The sequence below is a fragment of the Cyphomyrmex costatus genome, unplaced genomic scaffold, assembly GCF_001594065.2.
Source record: "Cyphomyrmex costatus isolate MS0001 unplaced genomic scaffold, Ccosl1.0 scaffold29, whole genome shotgun sequence".
NCBI classification, from domain to species: Eukaryota; Metazoa; Arthropoda; class Insecta; order Hymenoptera; family Formicidae; genus Cyphomyrmex; species Cyphomyrmex costatus.
The window spans coordinates 918,773-941,562 of NW_017277017.1; the positions used below are offsets into that span (position 1 = coordinate 918,773).

At 30.6% G+C, this 22,790-nt stretch overlaps 2 protein-coding genes across 2 annotated transcripts in view; one reads left to right on the plus strand and one right to left on the minus strand.

Moving 5' to 3' along the window:
- Positions 1-2,823: 2,823 nt before the first annotated feature.
- Positions 2,824-4,793, minus strand: LOC108775242 (odorant receptor Or2). Its single transcript, XM_018541548.1, has 4 exons — positions 4,263-4,793; positions 3,699-3,800; positions 3,474-3,626; positions 2,824-2,886 (listed from the first exon to the last, which is right to left on the minus strand). Exons 1-4 carry the CDS (start codon positions 4,791-4,793, stop codon positions 2,824-2,826), a joined length of 849 nt encoding a protein of 282 aa, XP_018397050.1.
- Positions 4,794-13,529: 8,736 nt separating this feature from the next.
- Positions 13,530-22,790, plus strand: part of LOC108775260 (uncharacterized) — a 38,286-nt gene continuing 29,025 nt past the window's right edge. Inside the window, exons 1-2 of the mRNA XM_018541570.1 lie at positions 13,530-13,734; positions 14,530-14,677. Coding sequence (XP_018397072.1) covers position 13,734; positions 14,530-14,677 — 149 coding nt within the window. The 5' untranslated portion in view covers positions 13,530-13,733. The remainder of the gene's footprint in view (positions 13,735-14,529; positions 14,678-22,790) is intronic.

The window sequence follows — 22,790 nt, forward strand, 5'->3', positions numbered from 1 at the left end:
ATCTCACGAGGCAAACCGCGAGTTCTATAAATATACTAAACCTTAATCTAATCGCATTGTTCGCACTTGCTCGTCCGCGACGAGAGTTCTTTATCTCATATTCATACGCTCGGTGCCACCGCCTGGCCTGGGAAGCACTCGGGAGTGTCTCATATCACGGAGTGCACATGGTGGATAAACTTACGAAATAGTATGTGAGACTATAATTAAATCTCTCCTAAACATAGTTTGTTATGCAAAACGTATTGTGACATCATAGTTGATGTCGATCCATGCGATTGTATCCTAAGTGATTAATTTGTAGCTTAAATACACAATAAAAATACTTTGTGTTTGTGTTAAAACTAATAATTGTTAAAATTTTTGTGTTAAATTTTTGCTATATCCGGGTGTTAGAGAAAAAAATTAAAGGTCGTCTCTATCTTTTTTAAACACTCCGCATTTTATGCTACGCATAAAAGTAGGAAAGTAATAGCAAATTTGATTGGACGCTCTAAAGTGCGCACTGGCATTAAAGGCGTTATACATTGATTTAATTTGAATGTAAAAGTGAAATATAAATATTTTGAATCATAAAATATGTACTTTTGCTCAACACAATAGTGTGTCGAAAATTTTATAGTTTAATAAATAAATAAGGTAAAGGACTCTTAGTATAAAACATAAAGTAATAGACTAAAAAGACAAATTAAGAGTCATAACATTAAAATTTTAATCGCGTAGAGTCAAAAAATGAAAGAGAAACAATAAATTTATTTTTTGACTCTCTACGCGATTAAAATTTTAATGTTATGACTCTTAATTTGTCTTTTTAGTCTATTACTTTATGTTTTTTTTTTTATAGTTTAACCTATTTCATAATTAAACACACGTTAGGGGCTACGCAGAATAAAAGGAACAGAGAACAGAGAATAAGAATTTCAACTTATCAGAAATCATATACTGTGAAATAAACAATGTGTATTCCATAGTACATGATTTGGTTGAAATTCTTATTCTCTGTTCTCTGTTCCCTGTTCCTTTTATTCTGCGCAGTCCCTTAATCTTTTTACGTTAATCTGTAGATGACGGCTTTAATGTGTACTACATTCTGATTGTGAGTACATCTAATTGAATTGCTACAAGATAGCGAAAATTGAATATCATATGTGAGATATTTTATTTTTATTGTTTCGAAATAAGATATATAGAAATTTCGTAAATTAAGCTCTATATAATATGTATTTCCAACTTCTCAAACATTTTTCTCCCTCACTCAAAATAAATATAAATAATTTATCTCTTAAATTAATACGTCAAAATTATGTAACTCATTTTGCTTAAAAATCTCGAAACTTTATCGATCTGTGTTCGCACGCAAGACGTTCTTGGATAATATTTTAAGCGTTGTACGAACTTTAAAATCGAGTAGATGCCCTTACAATACTTTAATCGTGCAACACACGGAAATAACTTTTACAATGAGAAATGAGAGGAGAGGGACGAAATAATGTTCTGGGTTACCTGGCTAGACGCCATTACCTACAGTGCGAAGGATTTAGATTTATGACTCGTAACCACCTTTGCTCAACGACGCAGACTATGAAGAAGAAGACGTCGTCCTGAATCGACACGGTAAATTGCGTATGGCGACTTCCACGAGCGGATCCTTCGATGATCCACCGTCAAACTTTCCGCGTTCCAAATCGTGTTTCTACAAAAGGGTCAGCTACCTCTGATAGCTTGATCAACTAATCCCAGATTTCTAACTCAGAATATTAGGTAACTAATTCCAGCCGTTTTGCATCCCTTTCTAAATCATGGTTCTAACTATGACGTAAATGGAGAAAGTTGGAAATAAGATGATGAAGAGGAGAGGAGATAGTGGCACGTTTATATTTCTGGCATCCTTAGATAATTTATTTGTAAACTGTCGAGATATTCATGACTTACAACTCATATTGTTTCTTTAAAGTTTCCTATCATTTTATCTGATGCAAAATTTAACAGAAATTTAAAAATTATTTGAAAAATGTGCTATTAAAGGAAAATGTTGATTCTTGAAATATAAATTTATATATTTATATAGATTATTATTTTCTATTTTTTGTATTTTACAAATTTTAAATTTACTCGAACTTAAAAAACATATAAACTCTTAATCATATATAGAAACAAGTTAAGAAAAATTTGGTAGGGATAATAAATGATAATATAATTAAAATTTTAAAAATAAATGTTAGGTATTTTAACTTACACGTGTCATATTTAGAAATTTATTAAAATTATCATTTATTTCAGAAGTTGTGATAGATGTAGTAAGTATCCCATATGTGTGTTTCGCATGAAAAGATTTTCGAGCTCGTCGAGTGTGACGCGTATGGCTACTTTAGCCAAAATGGGGTGAATTGTGTGCACTTGATCTACGAGAAATAGGATTTAAGAATCCATGTGCCTCGGTATGGGGTCAATGATATTGACATACCCTTATGTAAGTTTCCTTTTACATCGTACTATGTTAGTGTGACTCCAAAATCTTATTAAACGCATGAAGAATTAAGCATTTCTCAACTTTTTATGAGTTTACTTGATAAATTCTATAAATTATCTCGCATATTTATTTGTAAAAATTAATTAACTTGAGAAAAGTGAAGGTGAAATGAATAACCAATGAAGTCATAATATTGCTATTGTTTAAAAATACATTGATTAAACATTAATAATATAATAACAATATAAGTGTTAACAGATTACATTAATTACATCTTCTTAATTATATTTTCTTAATAACGTAATTGTTTTACGAATTTACTATCATTAACAAAACACACGTAACGTCCATCTCTATCCGTCTTTATCACCGATAGATTGCAATAGGAAGAAATAGGACATTGTTGCATTCATAAACTATTAATGAAAAAAAAAAACAATTAGAATTAGTTTAATATACAGAAAATGTGTAATTATATGTACATAAATACATATTAGCTAATGTAAAGCTTTTTCTAAATTAAAAAAAATCAACAAGAATTTGAAGAATTAACTTTATAAAATAATCTTTAAATTGACGTTACTCTAGAACAAAAGTATTAATTTTTTTTTTTTAAATAAGTATTAAATTAAAATTTTTTTGTTTTTTTTTATTTTCTTTCAATCTTCCATTTTCGTAGAAATGGAATACATATATAAATATTATTTTTAAGTCTATATAGTGTAGTAACACTCGTAATGTTATAAAACAAGGTTTCGTTAATATAAAGACCTATCTATAATGAGCAATAATAAAAATAATATGTGATTTATTATCTGAACATATAATAAAAAAAAAACCTAACGTACTATTAAAAAATTTAATTAATTAGGTCTTTATATATATAAATAAAAAATTCTTTGTATTATTTTTGAAACAGTGGCAGTGAATAAAGCCGAAAGTGACTTGAAAGTCATCAGCTTTTGCTCAGATAAACTCGGCCAATTATAATTTAAATACTTACATTGGTGAAAATAGTGATATTGACTGGAGAGTAAATTGCGTTTATAGTCATTGGCTTCTGCATCATAATCAGAATAATATTTGTTCTTACGTGATGATTAAGACTAGAATCAAGCCATTCGCCAAAATATATTCCATTACGAAAGTCTTCACTCTAAAAATACATATTCAAATTGATTAATTTTGAGTTACAATAATTGATTTATATAAGATTATTAAAACTTACGGCATTTGTGAGAACAGTGCCATACCATGCATATGTAAACGTTTGCACAAATTTTACTACTGCGTATACCAGAAACATAGATGCGCCTTTAAAATCCGAAAACTGTTGCAAATGTTTAACGATTAATATTACAATAGCAAATATCTGTGTAATGCGATTATCAGTGCAAATATCATTGTTCAATAGAGTAAAAAAACTTGCAAGTGCAGCATAGTCTTCGTTTCAACACTTTTAGAAATGGTGCTAAAATTATTAAAAAGCATTTTATTTTACTTTAACTATAAGATTTGTGAGAAGACTATGACGTTTCTTTATCAAATATTTTCCAAAATAAGTTCTTTAATATAAAAAAAATTGAAATTTTATTTTGAAACGTCTAATTTTATTCTGATGTTACATAACAAGCATAATATAATGACACTATTTGTAAAATTGTATATGTATATAATATTTATTATCTTACGACCAATTACGACCTTGTATAGCGCATAATGGATTATATATATATTACAAAATTAATTAGATTAAATATTAAACGATTTTTATATTAATATATTCACATACTGGCATCGCGTCGTACATTAACCCACAAAGAAGTACGGCGTTGGTGACAATATGCCAAAAGACGATGGGTCCATAGACATGTTGTAGCGTATCACGGCATCGCAGTAACCTTTGATGTTTCACCACACACATCCTCAGCAGATCCAAGAACTTCTCGGTAGGTAGAGGATTCGTGAGCCTGAAGTTCATGGCGCGCATTGTCGAGGTAAACTGATAGACATAGAAGCCAAAGAAGCTGTCAACGCTGCACCCCATAAGGCCGCTGAGTCCTGTTAGAGTTGTCTCAAAGAGTAGATGTAGATGATACAAAAAGTTGTCAGGAACGGTCCAGAAATGTCCGTATCCCTTACTGATTGGTAGAGTGTAGTTTGTAGTTAAATGAAAATGGCGAAGACCGCGGATTATGAGAAGATATGAGGGCGCAAAATACAATAAGAGCAATGTAGTTGCAAGAGCAAAATATCCATACGTCAGGATGTACATCGAATGTAGAGACGAAAATATTATTGTCCGGATTTTATCATTCCGCATAAGTTCTTCCTCGAAAAGATCATTCAGTATTCGATGATAATTTATCAGAGAGTCGCGATTTATCGTGAAGGTTACTACCTTAAAGAAGACAAGAAGAAATGTATTTTGTTTTCTTTAGCGTAAAACAGAGAAAGTACATACAGATTGATGTAACATGTTTATAATACTACGATTTTAAATTTATTAAATTGTCATAAAACGAATGTTCATTTGTATGGTTTTACTGTAAACAAAATGTCTATTAATCTTTTTTATACTGAAGATGATCTAAAAACAGAGTCAAACGTTTAATTTATTTGTATTTTATTAATATATATATTTTATATATTTAATGAATATCTCGTATCGTGGTACATATTGACTTATTTTGAGTTTCTGACTTAAAAAATATTAAAGTTTTCAAAAAATCAATAATTTACAAAATATTTTACACTTTATTCCGGCACTTTAATATAAACTATAAAATATATATTATACATTATATAATCAATTCATTTTTTGATAACTTTATCTTAATGCTTTTTTGCAGAATTAAACAAATCATACATTATATTATACTTTAAAAAAATCATATAATTTTATTTAAAAAATGGCAATGCCATTGAAAAATTGATTTTTTCCTCAAAATTCGATTTTTTAATTATTTGTTCCCCTGATGATTCTTCACACAATTTTTTGAGATAAAGCTTCACACTATAGTCATATGAAATTTTCTTAAAGTGCGTGAGCAATTCCTTAAAATCTTTTAGCGTACTTAGTACCCTATATGTATATATATATAATATATGTGTTACAACACATATCTATTATTATGTAATAAAATGCACGTTTTTTCTATATTCTGTACCTTGAGGATAGCGCTAAGTCCAGTTATTGCGAAACCAATGTTTTTCATCATATTTCCCAAATTATGTCTATGGATATAGCTCGTATGAAAGGTTACTGTTGTGATCATGATCAACGTCAAGAGCACACAAATTGAGTAACAGTGCATAGATTTATCGGATTTTGTGGGCATGTACCAACAGCCACAGATGGTGAGCAGAATTCGAGTGAAACGTTGGTACGTGCGGTAGGCTTGCAGCCGTTTATCAATCATCTTCATACCTGCATCGAATATATGATATAATTCAAAAAGATGTTGAAAAGGCTTCTAAACTGGAACAATTCAGTTTTCTAAATGCCAGAGAAATTTTAATTTTTAAAATTTTTAGATAAAATTGAAATTTTCTTAATAATAGAAGATATCTTTGATTTTATATATTCCCATCAGTAATGTACTTTCTTTACAAACATTAAATTTTCTTTTAACTTTAATGATATGATAACAATATAATAATAATTACAATTAAATAATTTTTTAAATATAATCGTTAATTGGTTCAATATTGTTAATGTTTTTAACGTATTATATTATACATAACAGCTACCAAAACTTTTAAAAAATTAATGGTTAATTTTATGGCCGATTTAAAATGTCAAGAAAGTTTAGTTAAAATAAAATTCAGGTTTGTGTGTGTGTGTGTGTGTGCGCTATCGACAATCCATAAGCATATAAGAAAAATTGCACTTCAAAGAAAATAGCAAAACGTATTGCAAGATCGTGTGGGTTGCACTGCAAATTGCATCAGAATAGCATTATTTTTTTTCCATTTAATTTATTGGAAGTAAACAGATTTATGATTCTCTTTTCTTATACATATACGCAATAAAAAATTACTATGTTAGGGCGCCAGTGGAACACCTTTTTAATTATGAACAACAAATGTAGATATGTTTCTACCACATAGAAATTATTTGTCAGACAAAATGTTTTCAAAAAAACTTATATTTTAAAAAAATAACGAGATTTATATATATACATAAAAATATAAATATATAATTTTAATATCCTAAAATTATATCCTAAATAATTGCACTTAATAGTTAATACTTAAAAGTAATATTATCTTAAAATTATGTGAACTTATAATTTTACACCTTATTTAGATAAATTAAAATAAAATTATTTTTATGTTATCTAAGATAATTTTACGTGTAATTTATACTATTCATATTTATATTATTTGTATATTTCCTTTTAAATTTTATTGAATAAAGCAGCTTATTGAACATATGGTATATATACAGAATTGATTACTGCTATTCTATAATTTTTCATAATATTTTTGCTAACTTACAAAAGATTAACGATTCTCTTTATTTGAGAAATGAGAAATATGTAGACTCCATATCATCGATTGAACAAAGACGTTGTTAGCAATAACATCAGTATTGATGCTTGCAAGGGAGTAGCAGGTATGTATTACATGAATTTTGTAAAGTTTAATATATTAAAATATAGATTTTGACATTATAAAAATAATATATACCATTCATGTACATATCAATGAGAAAAAGGATTGACATTATACCCTTAGGAAAATTTACCTTAAAAATAACCTTTAAAAACTTAAAACTTATAGTAAGAAACGGAAAAGAAGACCTGAGAAATATAAAAAATACATATTTGGACACTTTAAATTTTTGTTTAAAGTAATCTTTAAAAACCTTTTAAATACTTAAAAACATATTTAAAACTTACTTAAGAATAACTATATATAATAAAAAAGAAATTAAAAAGAATTTAAAAATTGTAAAGAACTATAAAATCATAAATTTATTTAAATGTCAAAGCAAGGCTTTTATTTATAAGAAAATCTGCCATAAAAAAATTATATCATAAAAACATGAATAAAAAATTTTGTTGAAAAAATTGTTACGTCCAGGTCTCAAGATTCTTTATTTCTGAGGAAATTTCTAAGGGGAGGAAGAGGCTTTTAAAGAACATAACGGAACCCATTCTCGTAGCTTATTGCTTTCTCAGACGATAATCTTACATATCCGAAGTGCTGTCTCCGCAAAATTGAATATTTATGTAACGGCTCCGTTTAAAATCGAAAGAATAATATCGACGACTATGAGTTGTCAATTTTTATTACGTGATCTATTTTGACGCTAAAAATGAGCATCCAATATATGTTAGCAATGAAAAGGCATGTTAAGCTCTCACCACACACGACGCGCGCGTGCCTATCGCCCAGCAAATGCCCCTTTTTGAACTCCCCTGTCCATGGCTAAGATATTCGGGGAGAAGATTTGTGGTCTCACGATTCGTGCACGTGCGTCCGTTAATGATTTCTCTTAAAATGACATTTATGAGATAACGAGTCCTTTTACTTTAGGTTTTTATAAAAGTAACAGCTGGATTTATCTGTTATTTATTGTCGGTATTTCGACAGTTCCAGATTCTTCTAAAAGAAAAAAATCGTAGGAGTCCTCCGGATGTAACAAAATAACGTTGCTTCTTAAGCTTATCGTACATGAAATGCATAATAGAGCATGAGCATAACATAAAACTGTTGGATCAATAAGCATCCAGCATAAAGTTGCCACATTAATTAACATAAGATGCTCATTGGTTCAGCAGTCTGTTATGTTTATGCACTGTTATGCATTTCATGTGTTTTGGGCTTTATTCTGTTCTATATGGATATTACTTACGAGAAAATGCAGCATCATTGCGTTCATCTAGTGGTAGTATCGCGTAAGTGTAACAATCATTACTAAAAAAAATAATGAAAACGGTAACGACATTACAATAAGTAACGCGATATTTCTCAGCCCTGCATACTATTATGTTAATATATTATATTGTATGTATATATATATATACTTTTCTGACCTTGTTCTTTTTGCATAATGAAAGGTTTTTTCTAGATTGTACCTTGCATAGCGTCAAATCCAATTAGTAATTGCTTCTCGTTATAATCCCCAATTTAAACGATTAAAGATATAGCTTATATACAAGCTTATCATGAGTACAAGATATCGTCAAGAACACACAAACTGATCAGTAGTACATGAATTTGCCATGTTTTGTAGACATGTACCAACAACCACAATTGGTAAGCAAAATTCAAAGGATGCGCTGATATATCTACGTGTGGTATGCATGCTTGCAACCTTTTATCAACTATTGTGATACCCCTACACACATCAAATATATTCAAAGAAATATATTCGACAAATATTGAACTTTATTGTATATCAAAGAAATTTAAATTTTTCTTAATTTAAAATTTGTAATGCAAAGGAATTAGAATTTCTTTAAATAGAAGAAAATACCTCTGATTTTCTATCTTTCCTATGGTTGGTAAAAATTATGTTTAAAACATGCTTAATCGATATTTTTATAATAACATATTTTAAATATGTTTTTTTCATAATACTGTATAAATCATATATGAAATATTAAAAATAAATTAAAAAAAATTAAGAATAATGTGCTTTAAGCATCTGTAAAAAAATATTAGAGGAGGATAAGTTAAATTATCGGATTTTGGCCTAAACGATAGATTTAGCCTTTCTTATGTTTTCTTCAATTTTTAAGTGTTAAAATCTTTCTTAAGTATGCTTTTCGTATTTTTTGATATGCTGAGTTATTTGCAAACGTTAATTTTAAGCTAAAGTTATGGAAAAATGTATTGAAAATTATAATCAAATTTTGACGAAATTGTGCTACTTTTGGTGCGATTTTCAATATGTCTCCATTAGATCAGTGATTTGAAATAAACATTTGCAAATGATTCAGCACATCAAAAAATATTTTTAAAAAACATTAAAAAAGTTCCATTATTTAAGCCAAAATCCAGAAATTGTACCCATTCTCCTTTCAAAGACTGTTACACTTTATATATGTAAAAACTGAAAGAAACGTCTATATTGTATTAAAATTTTTAGTCGCAACATTTGCGAGTTTTAAGGATAAATTTTTCTGTTAAAAGACTTTGAATTGAGAAATATTCTTTAGAAATATCTATCAACGATACGTCTCTGATATAACAATTTTATGACTAATGACAACCAAGTCAGAAAAAGAAACTTTATCTTCTACCTTACCAAGTCAATTCCTAACTGTTCTTAAAAAATTGCATCTTATATTGGCATTACTTTGAACTATTATTTTATTATCTGTTATTTGTCTTATACGTATCTTCTATCAAGGTTTTGAAAAATTAATAACTTCTAGTCTATATCATTTGATAGAGTTTAGTTGAAACGGATAATAATTCAGGTTTGTTATGACTATAGACAAACTACAGGCATATAAGAAAGATTGCACTTCAAAGAGAATAGTAAAACGTACCACGAAACTGCATCAGTACTGTAAGTCATATCAAGATTAGCATTATTTTTTCTTATTTAACTGATTAAAGGAAAATAGATTTACGATTCTCTTTTCTACGAAATAAAACAGTCTCTATATTATCGATCGTTATATCGTTGATATACCGTTGTTAGTTATGTGCACACAAACGGAGAAGTATTGATACTTAGAGCTTTGATAACGTGAAGATGTAAGCAGTTTGGATAAAAGAAGATCCCGTTCAGTTACTTATTTTCCACGCGTATCTTACTTGTACGTATATTTTTTACATTTTTATTAAATCAATTAAAAATCTTAATATAAACATACACATCATCAGAATTGATTGTTGCTATTTTCGACAAATTTCTATAAATTTATTTGTTAAGTTACAAAGGCAGACAGATTTACGATTCTCTTTTACTAATGAGACAGAGAAGGCTTTGGACGATTGAAACATTATCGGTGTACTGTTAGCTACATGTTGATGCTTAATAGCTCGAGAAAAGCTTTAATAGGGCCTGTGGAGGATATAAGCAGACGTCTGAGTATAAGAGAGGGTCCCATTCAATTACCTGCGCTCAATACTTTTCTCTCTAATACTTCTACGATATTGACATATTTTTCTCTCTTTTACGTTTTTGTATATCACTGTATGACTCAAAAACTTAATTAAATATGTGAAGAATTAAGTATTGCTGAACTTTATTCGCTAAACTCATTGTTATCTCGCACAACAATTGTGATGCGAAAAAATAAATGTAAAATGCAATAATCAGTAAAGTTATATATTATTAAATATAAAATAAATATTAATTATATAATAATAAAATAAATGTCAATATATTGCATTAAATATTGCACTGATTTTCTTAATGACGTAATGATTTTACGAATTTACCAATTTTACAAAATACACTAACAACTATCTATTATATGATCACCGAAATATTCTAACAGGAATAAGACATTGTCATATTTACGATTGATAAATTCCTGTTAGAAAATACAAAACAATTATATAGTGTGTAGTAATATGTCAATGACACGTAAATCGTATGTGTGAAGTCTTACTAAATGGATAAATAGACAATTTTAGGATTCCATTAACAGTAAATAGAATTTAGCATGAACTTGCATCACATCTATCTTTCGACATCATGATTTTATTACTAGTACATTTTATCCACTAGTAGCTACGTAGTTCCTAAATAAAAAATAGATATATTGACATTAATTAATGTACGAGTCAAGGCTTCTGTCTGATTCGACATTCTCACCAGAAAAAAACTTAAAAAGAGCGATTTTACGTAGGATCGTTTAATAAATATATTATATAAATATATTATATAAATAAATATATTATAATAAATTATCGATGTTTTTATAGTTGACGTAATTATACTTTATCAAATAATATATTACAATGTATGAAATAATGTATATTATTTATAATAAAGGTAATATATATTACCTTTATTATACTCTTTTATCACGATATTGAAAATTGAAAGTACTGTTAAAAAACAAATCTATGCAATCTTTTTCTTAACGACAGCATCGTGAGTTTATGTATGAGACGTGCCACGTCTGTTTCGTTTATAAATTTAAAATTATTTTATTATCATATATTATTTTTTAATTTTTATTTAAGTACTATGCAATTTTAGTATCTAATTTAATGTTTAATTAATTTTATTTTAATAATATTTTGTTATTTAAAGATTAAATTTAAAATTTAATTACTTTTATTTATACATTAATTATTTTAATGACTAATAATATATTTTTATTAATTTTATTTTTATCCTTATAACTTTTTATTTGAACGTATTATCTTTTTGTTAAAATCATTATTTTAATCATACAAGAAGAAGGAAATCAATAACGGTCAAAGCCACTAATGATATATATTCAATATCATCAGATCGCTCTCGGTCGGTATAATAGATTTCTAATATCGCTCCTCTCTCGTGCAAAAAAATCAATAGATCTGTTTTCTTCAGTCAAATTAGTATCTAGTATATATTTTTGGAACTTAAAATGAAATAGGTATATATTTGATATCTAACAAAAAAGAAAATTTTAATGTACTAAGTGCAGGTGTATAAAAAAACAATCTCTTTATATATTGCCTTGTTTCTAACGCTATAATAGATAACTTTAATAAATCAGAAACGCTTTTATCCAGAAAAATAATATTTTTTTTACAGAAGACCATTTTTAATCCTTAACATTTATTTTTAAACATTAAAATGCACAATACTTAGAAAATATTGTAATTTATAATAAAGTCGACTTAAAACAAAAACCAATTTAACTTAAAAACGAATTAAAATTTTATATAAGTTATAGTAATATAATTTAATAATTATAGTAACATGTATAATGTAATGTTTATAATAGGGGAAATAAAAAAATATATAACTTTCTACAACTTTTAATGTGAGTCTCATTTTGAAGAGTAAAATCTCATTCTTACAAATTGAAAATTGAGCCACTTCTTTTCAAGTTAGCTCAATTTTCACTCTTTAGAGAGATATTTCATTTCCAAAAATTTAAAAAGTATGTAAGTATACAAACAAACATTATTTCAGAATTGATAAACTGTGCGATATTTAATGATGTATATACAATTTATAAAATATATTTATCAATAATTATCTATTTGCTAAAAACTTTATAATAAAAAATCTGTCGTATTATTTATGAAGTCTATTTCGAATTTATCCGCATGACATAGACATATAGTAAAAGATCTAACTATTAACAAACTGATTTTAAATACTATTTTGAATATATATTATATTATAAGTATTTGTATTGAATTTTACTTAAATTTTGAAAGTTTACTTGTTATTATAATATTTCACAATTATAATATAATTTATATACTCAAAAAAGTATTTAAAATCAGATTGCTAGTAGCTGGGACACTGTCAGTAATTGGATCTTTCATCCTACTTTGCAAACAGTAGAAAATCGTAACTTCGTGCGATCGTAGTTTCTTCATTATTTTTATTTATTATATTCCTCATTGTATTTATTTTAAATGTTTTATTTTAAATATTATAAATTTGTATATTTAAATCTTTAGACAATATTTTGTTAAAGCAAAATTGAAAATTAATTAAGTTTTTAATTACATGCATTTTATAACTGTAAGAAATTTATTTTATAAAAATGTTTCTTCAATCGCTTGAAATTTGAAAGTTATATACGTATTCTCGCTTAGGATACAATCCAATCTTAAATTTATTTAAAAGAATTAAAGTTGAGCTTTTACAAATTTACATTTTTTCAGGAAATTTTGCGTAAAAACATATAAATAATAAATCATATTGAACGTTACGGCGATATTCACACGTAAATGGATAAAACGTTTTTGTTCCTCAGCTTAGAAACGAAGTTCGCAAGCGTATGGTGCGTCATCGTCGATGCGCTCTCGGGGTTGCGGACGCGCGCGCCGAAGAGAAACCAGGGCTCACAACGGGGAGTCCCCGAAGGGGAGAGACTGACCCGCCACCGCGTGTCAGCGTCGCGGCGTCAGTATGCGGTCGCGCATTCCACGCGGGAACACCTGTTTGCTCCGTCGGATCGCGTGCTACACGATCGCGTTCAGTTTGCGGAGAAAAAAAAGGGAGCGATAAAGGGAGGGCGAGAAAAAGAGAAGCGGATACGCAGGAAAGGGTCTAGTATCTTCGATCTCGAAGGGAGAAAAAAAAGAGAGAGCACTTAACACACAATCGCCAAGTAAATAATAATAGTAAACGGAAGCATTTGTTTTAGAAAGGCCAACGTGTATAACACAAAAATGATTTTTAAATAAACTTATGTTTGTGTTTATTTATTAAGTTCATAAATGGTTGATATTTGAGCGATTCAGAAATATCAAATAAAGTATACAATAAAATGTTAATTGCGTTTGTATAATTACGTTGACATATATATTTTCTATATTTTACCGAGAAATGTAGCAGTTAACATTGTCCTTTCTGAAACAATTCGCAAATATTCCGTTTCTTTTTTCAAATGCATATACATATTGACTGAAGTGGTTTCATGTATTTGTATTTGTAATAAAATTTCGATAAATTTCGAATAATTTGTTTAACAAATTTATATGTTAGTTATAGTTATATTATTAATTAGTTCTATTGTTCAAAATAATAATCTGGTATATATTACGATAATAATTGATAAATTGCATTTTTTTTGAATCTCTGTAAAATTCTTGACATAATAAAACATAATAATATTTATAATTTTAATACATAGGAGTATAGTATAATAAAAATTGAGCAAAGTATTTTATTAAAAGTACAAATATAATATTGAATGTTGTCTTATTATTATATCTTTCTATAAAAAATTAAGAAATGTTTAGGTATATGTTCAAATATATTTTATTACTAAATAATCACATATGTATAAGATTATAAATATATATATATATAATTATATTATATATATTATAATATATATAATTATAAATATAATCTATGTATCCAAGTTCTTCTACTGAGAAATTAAGTTTTTTGGCTTAAGTGCTTTCTCTCTGGGGCCAGAGATACAGAGTAGGAAAAGGAGGAGAGGTACAGGGAGAAGGGGGTGATAAAGAGAAAGAAAAACAAAGAAAGGACGAAGTCCGCGAGGCTTCCACCACGTGTCCCTCATTCTTCTCGATTGTACACGCGTAAGAACAATTTTCTCTATTAAAAGTGCACGCACGATCCTTCCGACGTGCCCTTCTATCACGGAGGCTGGGGAGTGACTCCGCTTGGATGTTATCTTTGCACGATATGTTCCGGCCCATCGATAGTTAACGCATGAGATTGAGATTGATTTAATTCTTAAACTATTTCTTGTAAAACTTTACTTACTTGAATTGTTTAAATCCTTGTGCTTCGACGCGGTACTTTTAGTTACTTAAATGACATTCTTTTATATTACAAAGGAAAAAGAAATGAAAATTATCTTGAAAACTTGACACAGAAAAATTGCAAAACTCATAAATTATAATAATAAAATGAAACAATAAAGTATTACAATTAAGAACAAAAATTCGCAAAAAATTTAATTTCCTAAATAATATACTTTAAATATTCTAAAATATTTAATAAAATATAACGAAAGGAAATTATACGTGTTCCTTGTATCTCATAAATATTTTCATAAGTGTAAGCTTTATTTTAATGCTGTTGGTTGCCTTACTTATATAAAATAATATTGTTGAAGTGCAACATTAATCATTTATGTATCAGAGCTTCAATTTTATTATTTCAAAGATACTTTACCGTTATGTATACAAAACGATATCTAGAAATTTAATGCGTTACATCAGTGGGTCGGTTGGCGTTAAATCCTTTCAATTCCGGATTAATAATTTCGGTATAACATAAACGTGGTCAATCCATTTTGCAATCCTTTATGTGTAATATGAAATCGGTAGTATTAATGGTGCTCCATCAATGAATTAATGTTTAATATTATCGACAATTTAATGCATGTTTCATATATATATTAATAGAATAGATTCTCTGTTTAGTATTTATTACTATTCATGAATATGTAGTATGTCTGACGTCATATTGTATTATTTTTCGAGTATAATAGAAGAGAGAGAGAGAGAGTATATGTGTGTTTGTCAAGAGGTAATAAAATACATAATATAACATAGCAGAGCAATATAAAAGTAATAGGAAGCATTATTATAAAATAATAAGGTATAATAATACCATAAAATTTATACGTAAAATTGGATAATATTTAAGAGAAAGAGAGAGATATTATATCTATGTTAAAAGTTTCCAACAAATTTTTCTCGCGTCATTGTTCCTGCGATATTCATAATATAAAGGACGGCAGTAAATACATTGTGTACGGGCTGTTTTTAAGCAACATTATTGTAATTTATGGTGTTTATGGCACAGATTTGTCGTATAACGCGTATTGCATAATTAACCAGGAGTAAAATTTATCTCCATATGTTCTGTAGAATATATTAGTACATATTCACGTACCAATGAACTGTAACCTTTGCTATTTCTGTTGCAACAGTTTAAAAAAATATAAAGTCGTTTGGATTTTTTGTGTGTTTTTTTGGGGAACCTTTAAGACCATGGCACACAAAAAACTTAAGGCAGTAAGATGTAAAAGCAGTAAGGAAATCAACGTTGTGGATTTGCTATTGTTTAAGTTACGGCCTCTATTGTGATTGGTCAATTCACTTACTGCTTACGTCTTATTGCCTTAAGTTGTTTGTGTGAGATCATGAGAAACATCGCTCGCTATAGCGATTCAAAGTTTGATTTAGCAGATTCGAAAATTGATACGAAAAATCGCCTTGGGGAAAAATCATGACTTTGTCTTGGAGAACTTAGCTATTAGTGCCATTGCAATCGTGATCGCTAAAGCTTATGGTCGTAAAACGCCCCAACTTTATTCGCTCTAACGAATATAACATACGTACGCTATTAAGAACGTTGTTATGAGACCTCTCTTTGTCAAGATGTGAGACGTGAAGACTTTTCAGAGACGTTCGTGACAACATTGCCTAACTAACTGTAGTCTAACTAAGTTTCCGTACCTGAGAAGAGCAAGCGGGAATAAACCGACATACGCGAGACACTCCTATCGTAAGACATAAGCTCAACAAAATGGATTACCAATTCTGCATTACGGTCAACAATTAAAAACGAATTTCTTACATCTTGAGATTTAGAGACACATATAGTGTAATATCATCATCCATTTAATTTTAAATTCTGCTCGATATAGACTTCTAAATTCATATTTCAAAGAAGTTATCGAAATAATATCAATTGAATTTTTCATTAAGGAAAATATTGAATCAGGATTCGTCAAGTCAAAAAATATTCTGTATGTTTTCTTTTATCAAAAACACAGATATCCATGATCTTAATTCACAAATTTTAGGAAAGTTGTCAAAATAATAGTGCTTTCAGTTAAGGAAAAATGTCGACTCGGTATTCATCAAATCGCAAAACATTCTGCATGTTTATCGTCGCAAAAAAGAGCTCGGATATCCATGATTTAATTATTTGTAATCAGTGCTATGATTTGAGGAATGAATTTAATGCTAAATATCAAATATTCATATTATAATCGCAATTATTGATGCAATTAACTTTTTCATGGGGATATCCAAAAAGGAAGATAAACGAGCATCATCTCGTCCTTTAGCATTATAATTGGATTTCGCTTCGTTGCTTCTCAGTTTATACCTTGTGAGACGTAAATGCATAATAATTTATACCTCATTGTCCGACTCGCTAGAACACTAGATAGGAATGTACCGTGAGTTGGACATGTCTGAGTTGCACGGATCAGATCACATCCACATAGTTGTGATCTATAGGTTCTGGTTTAATTAACGAGAATACGGCTATTTGTATATACTATTTAACCGCACGTTGCAATTAACATATAGAATTTTTTTGCAAATTACATTATACTTTAACAAATTGCGTGCCTTTACTTTTGTATTATATTATATTGTGTTATTTCATAAATTTAACTGTTATGTTAATGGTACCTTCACATAACTAAACATACGATAATTAGTTTCATATAAATAGAGCTTGCCGTAACAAGATTTCATTAGCTTAATTATATTGTGTAAATTAACTGTATAAATTAAAATGGTATTTTAATGGACTTTTTGAAAAATAAAATGCAACATGCAAAATAGCGGTCGTTTATCAAGAAATTAAGAAATTAAAGATCACCGCGTTGCTTCTGCAACACGTTGTTCGCAAGGAAACAAACGTCGTTTTATTGATCCTACTAAATTCTGTTTAACCATTAATTAGCCACCAGCAAATCCTCCTTTCTCCCGACGATGCACGCTTCGCCGATTCTCGTCTCGCAGCGGGTGGCCTTGCCGTTATTTTCGTTATCGATATTATGACGTCGTTATCATTTGCGTGGCGCGCGGCCGGAGTCTGCAGAGGCTGGCGGAGCGGAAGTGATAACGTCAGAACCATTCGATAGTCCGCGAACTATCGGCCATGGCTATCGATAAACTCGACGTAGAGGCGTGAATATCAACAAGTTGCGCGAACGTGCCGGAAGCATTTGTCCTTCTGCATCTGATTGTCGTCGGTTGGTCGACGGAAACACTTCGCGATAGGATTAACATGAGAGATATCACTGGGACTGCAAATGTCGAGCGTGAATTTCTTGATTTTTCCTTACGGAAGATATTCGAAATAGAATACGAAGATATCAAATACTTTTTATTTAAAGTAATGTTGCCTTTAGATGAATTTTTTAAAATCTTGGTTACCGAGATATATTTATCGAAACTTGACAGACCGTATTAACTCTTCGTTCAAAGTAACGTTGACTTTGAAATTTTTTCAATCTTAGTTATCGAGATATTGTTGAAACTTGATATTCCAAGACGCTAATTTCTGCCAAGAAAGATTTTATCGGTAAATGTGAAGATCGTTCGATTAATGGCGTATCAATTTCTCGCCTGATAGACCTTGCGTGTAAGAAAAAACGGAGATTATACTGTATAAGAAAATTTTTCCTGAGTCCTGGGATGCTCATTTGATCTCCGCTACATTTTAAACGGAATCCGTTGAGTTATATCTCGATTCATCTCAATTCATAATCTTAAAATTAAATTGAATGAATAACATGCTCGACATCAACCAAACTTGATGCATATATCCTTGAGAAAACAGGACGCACTTAGTTATATACAATATTTGCATTCCCGATCGTTCGAACGAGAGTTCGAGACGCTTATAAAAGTTTCGTCATTTCCCCTCCGAAAGCTCGGCACATGATTTTATGGATGTTCGCCGCGCGTGAAACTTGAGGAAAAAATCTCAGCCGCTTGACATAATTTTATCGACGTGTATCAATACTTCGAAACTGGAACGACTAACGTCATTTGGTGGCGTGGGCGTAAATGGAAAACCTATAATATGTCCCTCGATACATAGTAGATTTCCTTCTGTATCTTTAAAAATCACACAATGATTAATTTATGCTACATCAGAAGTCTCGATGCAGACATGCCAGTTCCATTTCTCGAAACGGAAAAATTCTCTTCGATCTTTTCTAAAATTAAAATACCTTCTCGATTAATGTAATTTATACAGTTCACACACTTATATATAAATTTTATTTAATCTGATTTAATTCAGATTATTAAATAATCATTTTTCTATAATTACATTTTTCTAATTAAGCGAAATATTAATTTACCAAACGCAATTAATACAATTTGCTATTTTTCTCTGCTTTCCTTATCGATTGCATTCCGATTGTTCGATAAATTGTGTCATTATTCATTTTAAATCTGCGAATCCAATCACTAATTGAACTTTAACATACGCAGCATCGATATTGTCAATGAACCAATTCATCAAGCAATTAATTAATTGATATGCATCACTGAATTTATATGTTCGCTAAAAGGTTACTGCCAACATATTGGATGTAAAGTATTAAGTTTAATTACTTTTTATATATTTGTTCCATGATATGCATAAAGCAATGTAAATTGTATTCGTTTTAATCGCGTATGTAAAATTTTATTACTTAATTTCACAGAAAATTGTAAAAACAAGTGTCTAAGATATATATTTCTCTCTTTCTTTGACTAATTTATGAATAAATATTTCAATATGTATGTTATTACTATTCCATAAGTTATCTAAATATTTACAGTAAATCCTTTTATTATTATTCTTAATTATAAGGGCATGTTTCTTAAACTCTTAAATTCATTAGGAATTTTTACTGTTCCTTTTCAATTGAAGATATTTTTGTGCACCGGAAATGCCTTAAATAGGATTCTGCTTTTTCAAGCCTCACTGACTCTCTACCACGACATTAGATTTAAAAGCCACTTAGGTACACTCAACAACAACTTACAGGCGAGCCCCCATATCAGCACAAATACTTCTCTGCGCTATTTTTCTTTAACGATGTCATTTCTAATAAGTATGCTTTTTTTACAACTTTAATTTGAAAATTTTTTATTTACTGTTAGATGGTTCAAAGTTGCAATATGCAAAAACAAGAATTTACCACAAAAATTCTCGGCGAAACAATTTATTCTAAATTAGCAAAAGTTTGTTTTAGAATATTGAACTAACAAAATTAAAAGAGTTTTTACTATAATTTAAAACAATATTTCTCACGCCTAAAAATCTGTTATTAAAATCGTGAAGAGATATTTAGAACGTAAAAAATGTTATTAACTTTATCGGCAAATAATTTCAAGGAAGCTCAACATAATTTAAATCGTCAATTATGATACATATAAGGACAATAATCTTTGTATTCAGAATCACGACATAAATTGAACAACAATATTAATCAAAATATAATACTCAAAATGGGATATAAAAGATAAGAAAATCGTGTCGCAAAAATCGAGATTGGCAAATAATTTCTGTTTTCTGTCAAGTGTTAGAATTATAATAATCAAGTGTTAGAATTATAATAGGAAACGAAGACCTTAAAGATGTAGATTTAATTCTCGAGAAACACCTCGATTCTTTATACGGTAAAAAAAAGTTCCTTTGCGGGAAATAACAACGCGGTTTGGCGACGGGCGCATCACAGATCGAAGGCATTTCTCCTTCGACTCTATACGACGCGTCGCGCGAAAGCTCCGGTCGAAAGTGAACACTTTGATCGTCGTCGCGGCTCGTGACCGACGATTGCAGACCGTCGTCGTATTAATTTTGTAGTTTCCACCACCCATTGAGAGAGGTTTTTATGATGGTCCCCTACCAAGCGCGCGCACCTTTATGTCGCGGCTGAATGGACAGGGCGAGCAGCGACTGCCGGCTCCTCTATGAGATAATAGGCTCGCGAGGCTGTGCCCGTGCCATTCAGACCCCGACCTCAGCAACCGATTTGGGATTGAATCGCGAGAGAGAGATCGAGAAACGAGAGGCGAGGGCGGACATCGCCGCTGCGGCCTGCAGTCATGCTCACCATACAGAACGAGTGAGTACACACCGCTTTCCGGAAGCGCCGCTAATACGGTTCTTCTGCGGGAGGGGGGGAGGGAAGCGGGGGCTGCGGGGGATGAGCGATTGGACACCCTTTCATTGTTAGCGAACGATGAAAGTCGCATTACGCTCGGCTCGATGCTCGACTAGAAGCGGCATGTTCTCGACTGATCGCGCGAGGGTGACGCACGAGAAAACGGATCGATGCTGATGTCGATAAGGCTTCCGCCAGCAATTGGAGAATTCAATTGGCACTTCAGCCTTTTAATTCGTGTGTTGCGATAAGTTTGTCCTCTGTCGCAATTAAACGCACGTCAATTCTGACTGAGATTTCGTGTGTTTGTTGTACGCAGTAGTCAATTAAAAAAAAAAAAGAATTGCATTACGAGACTAATCGTAAGAGAGAAAAGAAAAGGACCGCGAGAAAGAATTCTGTCGTTCGTCCGATCGCACCCCGCTTTTCCAGATCGCTTTCGTGCATCCCGGACCGGCGTCCGCGATGCCGATCCACAGCCTCAATCGCCAAGCTTCGCCGCTGCTTCCTGGCGGACCAAGGGCTTCCTCAGGCTTGCTAATGATTGCACGTTGATTATTCGCTGCATAGAGTGAGTATGTCATTTCGAGGGTATCTGAGAAACTGCGTCAAGCATATCGCAACCAAAGACATAAATCACCATCCGTGTGTAAAATTGATCGACAAAATTGAGAGAGATAGAACGCGAAGACGACCAGTCTTTATTTCTTTCGATTCAATCACAATTAAAAAAAGGGAGAGAGAGAGAGAGATTGGTTGTCTTTCTTTCTCATTTTCGTTGATCACATATGATACTATTTATATACGAATGGTGCGTTCTTTATCCTATGTCTTTGATCGCAATCTGCGTGAGCAGACGCATTATCTCTTATCTTCCCCATACACACACACACACATGTACACCACACGCAGCACATGCGTATGCGCTTTTAAACTGCAATTGTACAAAGTGCGACGTTGAGTTAGTTTTATCGAATTTTCTTTCCCAACGGAGTCTTTGAAAGGGTCGCGCTCGCCATGGGTTTCCGCAGAGGTGTTATGAAAATAGAAGATTTCCCGAGAAATGAGTCTCCAATAATGAAACTTTATTTTTCTTTTGATTTCTCTATCGAACGAAGCTCCGCTACGACAGATATATATTATTTGAGAATCGACTGTATACGTAGATATGTATTTAATGTGGAAAATTGAAAAACTTTTTGTTGCGAGTGGTCCCATCGACATTTTCGTTGGGAAAAAATCGATTCCAAATTACTTCAAAGGGCTCGTAGATGAAAGCTAGTGCACACGTGTTACAGTTTTTCACTATATCACTTTGTATCACAAATAGCTTTAAGCTATACACGCTCGCTCACAGCGAGCCTCGCGCGAGCTTCAGCTTCGTCGTTCCATAATCGTAATCAAAGTACAATCTGGACGCTTTAAACATCCGTTGTATATACAAGTATGGCTCGCGATCTCGACTCTTCATCCCTTCTCGTATGTAGAGTAAGCAGCCATAACAACATCGACGCAGGATAATCAATCTCCGTAGTGTTGGTTTCCAATAAAACCGGTTTACGAATACTTCCGCGCACAGAAAGGCTTAATTAATCCTCCCTGTTCATGAGGGTATCTGTCTCTCTCACTTTGGCAACAAACGGACACGAGGATTGTTACTGTTATCAGACAAGTGTGCTTTACGGCGCACGCGGAGGAGTGTGTTTCAGCTTTTTGATACCTTCAGCCGACTCGCTATCAAGAATTCGTTATCGAAAAGCTACTTT

Excerpts from the sequence above, each read along its gene's own strand:
- LOC108775242 (XM_018541548.1), bottom strand. The coding sequence starts at position 4,793 with ATGCGGAATGATAAAATCCGGACAATAATATTTTCGTCTCTACATTCG. Across the intron at positions 3,801-4,262 it reads TAATGTACGACGCGATGCCA|TTTTCGGATTTTAAAGGCGC; the intron begins GTATGTGAATAT and ends CATTTGCAACAG. Across the intron at positions 2,887-3,473 it reads ATATCACTATTTTCACCAAT|TTTATGAATGCAACAATGTC; the intron begins GTAAGTATTTAA and ends TTTCATTAATAG.